The 8,567-nt window shown below is 36.2% G+C and overlaps 1 protein-coding gene and 1 pseudogene across 1 annotated transcript; both read left to right on the top strand.

Moving 5' to 3' along the window:
- LOC149019290 (monothiol glutaredoxin-S10-like) lies at positions 1-467 on the top strand. The gene has a single exon (XM_089153319.1). It carries the CDS (start codon positions 24-26, stop codon positions 330-332), a length of 309 nt encoding a protein of 102 aa, XP_089009445.1. The 5' UTR covers positions 1-23; the 3' UTR covers positions 333-467.
- A 6,570-nt stretch (positions 468-7,037) lies between these two features.
- LOC149019289 (monothiol glutaredoxin-S10 pseudogene) lies at positions 7,038-7,733 on the top strand (annotated as a pseudogene).
- The last annotated feature ends 834 nt before the right edge of the window (positions 7,734-8,567 follow it).

The following is an 8,567-nucleotide window of genomic DNA, read 5'->3' as shown; positions in this document are numbered from 1 at the left end:
TGTAACTGCATTTTCAGAAAAGGATGGACAGGGTGAGTAAACTGGCACCACAGAAAGCAGTGGTGATCTTCACCAAGAGCTCATGCTTCATGTGTCATACCATCAAGAGATTGTTTTATGAACTTGGGGTGAGCCCGGCAATTCATGAGCTTGACAAAGACTCGAAGGGGAGAGAGATGGAGTGGGCACTCAGGAGGCTTGGGTTAAGTCCTTCAGTACCTGCTGTGTTCATAGGAGGTAAACTAGTGGGTTCAACCAACGAAGTCATGACTCTCCATCTCAATGGCTCTTTGATACCAATGCTCAAAGATGCAGGTGCTATTTGGCTTTAGTAAGACTATACATACACGCCAGTTCTTATAAAGAATCCCTGAGCTATTTTTATTGACCAGCTCATCACCAGTCTCCAGTCTCTGCTCTGCTACTCTGCTTTTTTTTTGTTTTTGTTTTTGTTTTTCCCGGTGTAGGTAACTGCACTCTTATGTGAGAGAAGGAAAATCTAAAATAGCATCTGATACAACTTGTAATGGCTGATATCTTTTGATTGATAAAGTTACAATTTCCTTTTCTTGACACATTGGTCTTCCTCTTTTTGCCTCTTCTTCTATTGCTTATAGAGATGGGTCAATACTAGGCTAAAGAATTTTGACATCTTGCACGTCAAGCCAGTGAGGAGAAGAGCAAACAGAGAGTGCATTTCGCTGGTGTAGTTCATCCAACAAGTAGGCTCTACATGGTTAATGATCAGGATAGAGAGGGAAGAGTATGTCTGTCAATGTCTAAGATTTAAGATGCCACAGCCATGCTTCAGAATATCAGACCTATAAGTAGGAAACAAAGATTTAGGTGGGTTCTTTTTTCTTTTATAATTTCTGGTTCGGGGGGGGGGGGGGTGCACTTTCAAGACATTACTCTAGCATGCCATCTGATGATCTAATGCTACCTGTAATCTAACTCTGGTTTATAGAGAATGTGGAATTTCACAAGTAGTTTTGTAGACTACTAATCATGGATCTCCAGGTCCAACAAAATACCCTAGTCATGCAAACCAGAAGTAAACAACTAAATCTTGCCCTGAGGCCCTCACTCAGGGAAGATATCCCACATTCAGATATTTAGGTTCAATCAGGATTCACTATAAGTGACTAAATCCATCCAGGAGTCGATCAGAAAACACTACTGAATTTGAAAAGAAACAGCTGAGATTTCTTGTACACTCATAACAACAACAACAACAACAAACAACAACAACAACAACAGCAGGAGCAGTAGCAACAACAACAAGAGGAAGAAGGAAAGTTGAAAAAAGAAAAAAAAAAAGAAAAGGTGGATGAATTAACTAGATGGTCATTCTCCCTAGAAGCCCAGTTAATGAATAAGAAGCTGAGAGAAACTGCTTAATGCAAATGGTAGAGCATGGCATGTTAAGCCCACCCTCCTAGGAAGTCTCAAGTTCAAGCCTCCTAGTTCTCGCCCATGAAAGATAAAGACACCAAAAAAATTGGCCAGAGTACTACAATTTGGATGTTTTGAGAGTAAAATATGAAAAGGTGACTTCATTATTAGTTCAGAGCTTCTACTTTCCCTTTTGCATTAACTTAAGCCTACTTAAGTAAATCTTTCTCACTTAGAATCAGCTAGTCGCAATACACCAAAATGAGAAATATATAGATAGGCCTGTTTTCGGGACTCCTTCCGAATACATTGCAACAAAAGCTGTACTCTTGTTTTGACTTGATTCTGTGACAAGGAATACCTTCATCATTGAGAGGACAGCTCTAATGCATCATATAGAGAAACTAACCAAGATTGCTAGTTAAAAAGTTTAAAAACCTCACTGAAAAAGCGACGGGATATTCCTTAAATGTCCACAAATGAAGGCATAAATGGCTGTTCAACTCTATATCCCAATTACAAACCACACAATTGTACTGGGAACAGGGGACTTGGTTCCTACCTCCTCCTCCAAGCAGATAGCAAGTATAACTATTTTTGAGTGCCAGCATCCAAACCAAAGGCTTTTCCATTATAGAAGGTACAAGACCATTACGACAGAAGGTGAATCACGCATCTAGCCTTTCCAACCATAATGTTGTAAACAAGAAAATTGATTGTATATACAAAAAGAACTAAGGGATTAGAATAGGAGACGGTTTAAGGATTCGTCCCAGTCAGTACTGATTTGTTCAACTGACAGGATTGCAACCCTATTTGAGTTGGACCAGTTCCAGCTGTTGAGCTTCAGTTGGATCAGCTTGTCATTGTCAAAATAGCAACATAATCTGCATAATTGCTAGTTCTACATGAAGTGAAGGCAGATAAGCATTCTATTTTAGACTCCTATTCATGTCTTGAGCTTGAAGGTTGGGATAAAAATTTCAACAAAGTGGTTGATTCAAGTCTGGATGTTCTTCTACTAGTAAAACGCTACAGATACAATATAACTACACACATTAAGTTTAGAACCAACTGAGGAATCCAATGCCAGTGAGCCCATCTACTCAATCACTTTTGTCAAACTTCAACAAAGCTTCACAGAAATGGAAGCCTGATCATTCATGCAAAACAACTTATAGATTATAACTACAATGAATTCAAAGGAAAACAAGGGTTCTAAGACTATGGGATCAGAGTTTGATCAGGCTTAGGGTTTAGAAATACCAATATAACGACAGAATTAAAGAAAGCCAAAACAAAACAAAACCAAACCAAACTATTGGATTTGCGCCTAAAGGACTGAATTCTTACTAAGAGCGTTAAGAGCTGCGGAGTGATCCTTTGGCCTGTGAAGATCAAGACATCTATGATTTTATCCAACTAAGAACCATCAAAAGCTGTTTAGATGGAACGCTTCAGAAATCTAAAGAAAGTAAGTTTTCAAATGGTACTTCAGAGATTTAAATTCTGCCCTAATCTACCGAAGGACGACAAGGGGCTGTTCAATGTTAACGACCGACATCCTCGCCTCCGGCATAAAATCGTAACTTAGTCATACGGCTTTCTTATGCAATTTAGATCGGTATGGCTACATCTTCGTATCCCGTAGTAGCGGTTTTGGAAATGTATGACGATTTTTCCATTCGATAAATGCATGAGAATATAAAGTTTGGTCCGAACCAAGGAATGAAAATTGACCAAATATCCCTAAAGAATGGTCGAGCCCAATAAACCCTAAAAAAAAAAAGGATTGTAACAACTACAACAACAATTAAGCACAAAGAATACGACATACGTATCCTCCATCACAAACACCCAAAGAGGCGATACGCCACAAGGACAGAGAGATAACACTCCACAAGGACAGAAACGATAGCCACGACCAGCAACACGAGATTTTCTTAGTAGCAAAGCTTCCAGATCTACGAGAGAAACTTCTAGTTCCGATGTAAAACTTTCAAATTTGCAGAATGCACTACTGGAGCTCGCATCTACCTGATTTTTTTTTTCTTCAGATAACCTGAAACTTCCACCTGTTGTCGAAAAAGAGAAAACAGAGAGAGACGGAGAGAATGAGAAACTGAGAACAGATTTTTTTTTCCCCCTAACCGGAACTTCACAGAAAATAAAGAGAGAGAGAGAGAGAGAGAGAGAGAGAGAGAGAGAGAGAGAGAGAGAGAGAGAGAGAGAGAGAGAGAGAGAGAGAGAGAGGCCTTCTCAACGTGTAATCTTGGAGATTCATCCATTGTTTTATTAGGGTCTGTTTGGTAACATGACTCTGGAGATTTCAAATATTTAGAGATTTCAAATCTATGGAATCATAATTTATAAAATTAAATGTTTGATTGTGGAATGAAATCTATAGATTCATCTTAAAAAACTATCTGATTGACGTGATTTTTGTGAATGTGCAAATGTATAGCTTTTTTAAAATCTCTAGATTTCACCCTTTACCCATAAATCTACAGATTTACGTTTTTAGTGTAAAAAGGAGAATCTCTAGATTTCATGAATCTAGAGATTTTTACAACCAAACGAGTATAATTCTCAAATTCATGAATCCAGATATTTCAAATATCTGGATTCATGTAACCAAACAGGCCCTTAGAAAGTCTTGAACCGAAATTTATCATTGTTACATCTTTGCTACATTCATCCCCAAATGTTCACCACCATCAAACAATCGAAAATAAATAATTCAAATCTTCAACTCCATTTCATACAAAAAATATTTTATCTCAGAATAATTTTAATTGCTATAAAGTTTTCTTTTGGATAAATTTTTATCATGGCTACAGTGAAATTTAATAATGTGAGAAATGGGCATGAAATATATTTTTATAAAGGAAGCTAGATTAATTGGGATGTCGGCATTCCCACTAATTAAATAATTTAATGTCTTCACAGGTATATTATAACTCTTTCTTATTTAATTAATTAGAGAATCAGAAACAAAGGGAAAAACATATTCTCCAATATCCTTATAGAGAAGTGAATTTTAGCTTTTCATAAAAAGAAAGACACAAACACGAGTTTTACTACTGCTCTTTTGAGGCTGATGATGAATGATGACAACAAAGGAATAACACTTTTTCTTTTCTATGGTTTCAGCACACGGCATCAGAATAAAAAATGAGTGAATTTTAATATCTATGAGAGTGGTAATTTTGGCAAGATTTTTCCTTTCTTCTCTTTCAAAGGTAAGATAGATTTTTTTAGCTCTTTCTCCTTATTCCATATCATGCAACCAATTTGGTATTGACTTGGTATTATTATCGACAAGATGCAAAATCAGTATGTATGATTCAACATAATGGATACGATACAATATCTAGAACCAGGGTTGCATAGAAGGTTGAATTGGATTGAGCTTCTTAATATCTTGATCGGCCTTAATCTTAAATGCCCAACCTAACTGTGACCCTGGTCCTAAATCTAACATAACCTTAATCTTTTTTTCTTTTTCTTACAACGTTGGTCCAGATTAGCTTAGACACTTGACGTTGATCCTAACTGCCAAACAATGAAATAATACGTAAAGAATCTAGAAGATGATAGGATTGAGAACAGTCAATCCTGACCTTGCTTGCCGCTCAGGGTTAAAATCTTATTCCCAAACCCCATTCAGGCTTAAGGCAACTTGATTTGTTACGATATGTAGATATAATCATACTCTTAAAATAGTAAATTTCATCATTTAATCTCTCATTCCTACTTACAAATTAGATACTTTGTATAATCCAATTCAAAGGTTGGAGGTTACAAAATCTATCGAATACTTGGTTTGGCTAGATATACATGTCATTATGCTAAAAGTTTCTCTTCGCTAATTGTTCATTAGTCTTTTATCGAATATTACTCGTTGACTGAGTAGTCGACCTAACCAAAGCATCAAAATATAATCCAATTACTCTTTTTTTTTTTAATCTAAAGTAGAGGATTTAGCTTGCCCGCCTACCAAGAGTTGTATCGCGCCCTCAACATTCGGTTTTGGGGCAACGTTCGTGGAATGACTATCGACACTTGGTGTCCCAAGTATATACACAAGCACTGATTGTTAGGTGATTTTTTGAAGCCCTAATTTTCCCAGGGTATGATCCTACCGTTAGATCAGGCTAAGCTGGTTTCAATCTCAATCTAATTCTAGGTCAAACTAAAATCTTGGATGCGCTTCTACTATAGTGGTGGCAACTTCCAATTTAGAGACAGTAAGTCGAAGTCTTGAGTTTGAACTTTGTCCCTCCCCCCCACACCTCCCCCATCCCTTGGGCATGTATCTATTGTACACCATACTAACATGATCCCACACATATATACATAATAAGTGTGTATATAAGATGTATTTATAAAATATATGACATGACATGGACATGATGTGGATGTAGACAAACCACACCTTTTGGCTTTTCTCTTTCTTGATTGGTTGCTTATTCGAATCTGCCGACCGATTGACATTTGTGGCTGAGTATGGGCCAGGCAAGGAAGCAAGCAAGCCCAGATATTCTTATCAAATCGTCTCTAAATTGTTCTCATCGCTTAGGGAACAAAGGTGGAGCCTACCTAGCTAACTTAATTGCTTACTTACTAGGATTCCATTGGTAGGTTCAATTGAGAAACACTAACACATGAGTAATGACTAATTGATGAGTAGATTATACAAAACTTAAAAGCATCACCTTAGAATTTGCCTGAATTAATTAGTGATCTAAACTACTTGATCAAGAACATACTTTGAATTGGTCATTTCAATGCGAATCCCAACCTAAATTTTCAACCAAAGGTGTCAATCCTTAGATTGAACAAGTCAAATCATCTAAAGTTGATTTCCCATCGATCGAATTTGATCTCTATTGACCACCAGTTCTGACCCAAAAATCACGAAAAATCCCCATAGAGTACATGATGAATTGAATTAAATCGCATCGATTGTACCCAATGTTCTCATACGATGAACCCACTTAGCTAATCATAATTGATTTCATCCAACTTCTATATAAACCAACATTAGCCAACAGGGAAAGACAATTTTGGGCTGAAAATTAAACCAACCGGCTGGCCGGTTCAGCTGTTGACATTGTGTGTGCTTGATTGTTTTGACTTTTTTTAAAAAAAATTTCTATTATCATGTTCTTTGTTCTTCTATGCATGCAAGTTGTTTTCAGTGAATTTCACAGGAATATTAGATATGATAGAACTAGAAAAAGTGATCCCTACACTTTCTACTAGATAACCCATATCTATTTTTTACCACATCAGCACAGATGCTACATCATCAGCAAATCACATTCAAACAAGTGGCAAGGATATATATATATATATTTGTCATTTTGTCATAAGAATTCTATTTGCAATATAACTATTTTCATATATGGGAGTAGTTGCAACTTGCCATTCTATTTGTAGTAAAGAGGACCAAATGATGAAGATGATGACGATAAAGGATTCCAAACATGGCCTACCTCATGCTTTTGATTTTTATCTGCCTTTTATCCTTTAGTTTTTCTTGATTAAATAATCTCAATCCATCATCCTTCACTGGCTTACTTGTATAAATAAGACTGGCCTCTTCATAGATCTTTACTCTCAAACTCACACACAAAGCAGCCTCAGTGTATCTTCTTCCCAAAACAAAACCCTTCATCACTTACTCATGCTGTTTCAATTCCTTCTTTAAACAAGTTCTAGTGTTCAAGTGTTTCAGTTTCTTCTTCAGGATAAAACCCTTCTCAGTCAGTGTATCTTTGGATCTCAATATATATTAGTCTCTGCTGCAACTGCATTTCCAGAAGAGAATGGATAGGATAACCAGGTTTGCACACCAGAAAGCAGTGGTGATCTTCAGCAAGACTTCATGCTGTATGTCTCATGCCATCAAGAGATTGTTTTATGATCTGGGTGTGAGTCCAGCTATTCATGAGCTTGATGAAGACTCCAAAGGGAGAGAGATGGAATGGGCACTAATGAGGCTTGGGTTAAACCCTTCTGTACCTGCTGTGTTCATAGGAGGTAAACTAGTTGGTTCAACTAATGATGTTATGTCCCTTCATCTCAATGGCTCTTTGATACCAATGCTCAAAGATGCAGGTGCTATTTGGCTTTAGCAACTCTCCTCTCAGTTCTCATAAAGAATCAATTCATGGGCTCTTTTCATTAATGGCTCATCTGCAATCTCTCTACCCCACACTTGAGATTTTTGTTGTCTTTCATTTTTGTTTCTTTTTTCTCTGACTTATGTAACAATGGCACAAGGAGAGAAAAAATGACATTTTTCTTAATACTATTGAAATTTTGGTTTTATGCAATATTGACTTCTCAGTTTTTGTCTTTTTTGTTTTCATCTGTTACTTAAGTCCATAAAGAGAGAGAGAATGAGAATGAAATGGCATTTTAATTGTATCAATTCATCATATAGATAGTCTCACATAAGTATTGCTGTTAACTTTCGACTTCGAGAGGAAGAGCGTGTGTTATTTTTTTGTCTTTGGATATTGCGTATGACCATATACAAAAATGAGAGAAACGGCATCAAAATGTGATTATCAATGTAATTAAAATGTAAGTACATCAAAATGACACCCGGCCTATCAAATAAAATAGGCATCTATAAAAATCAAAATCATTAACTTTAATAATCCCTAAACAAAGCATAATAGAAACAGAAACAGATACTATTCCCGCACCATGGGTGGCAGATAAAATTTTCCTTTTATTTGTTTTTTCTTGATCAACAAAGATGAAAATGAGAAAGATTCTAATGTCCACATGAGCAGATTTTGCCTTTGCTATGCCTTATTAAAGTGTTTTGGGATTCTTTTGGATAGCCACGAATTAGTTTTAGACAAACAAAAGTTTTAACAGTAAAGAAATGTTTTTTCCCCGACATAGAAATAGCAAAGGTGTTCCAAAAGTGTTTAAATTAAATTAGATTCCTTGTATAGTTCATGTCATCATTTAATCTACTATTGCATGAGAAGAAGCACTGGTTTAAAGCTAGTGCAATCTTATGTTAACCAAAGATTTAGTACTTAACATAAAAAAAATCACTTAAAATCACTTTAGTGTTTGTTGATGGTTCTTTTATTCTTCTTTTAATTTTATTTTTTTCAAAGTGCAGGGTGGCTTGTAATCAT

This window comes from Hakea prostrata, chromosome 4, assembly GCF_041222555.1.
Source record: "Hakea prostrata isolate BN-2017 chromosome 4, UWA_Hpros_2, whole genome shotgun sequence".
Lineage (NCBI taxonomy): Eukaryota > Viridiplantae > Streptophyta > Magnoliopsida > Proteales > Proteaceae > Hakea > Hakea prostrata.
This window is presented reverse-complemented; position numbering and strand designations above follow the sequence as displayed.

Bases quoted from the DNA above. Each gene is read 5' to 3' on its own strand.
- LOC149019290 (XM_089153319.1), top strand. From the start codon at position 24: ATGGACAGGGTGAGTAAACTGGCACCACAGAAAGCAGTGGTGATCTTC.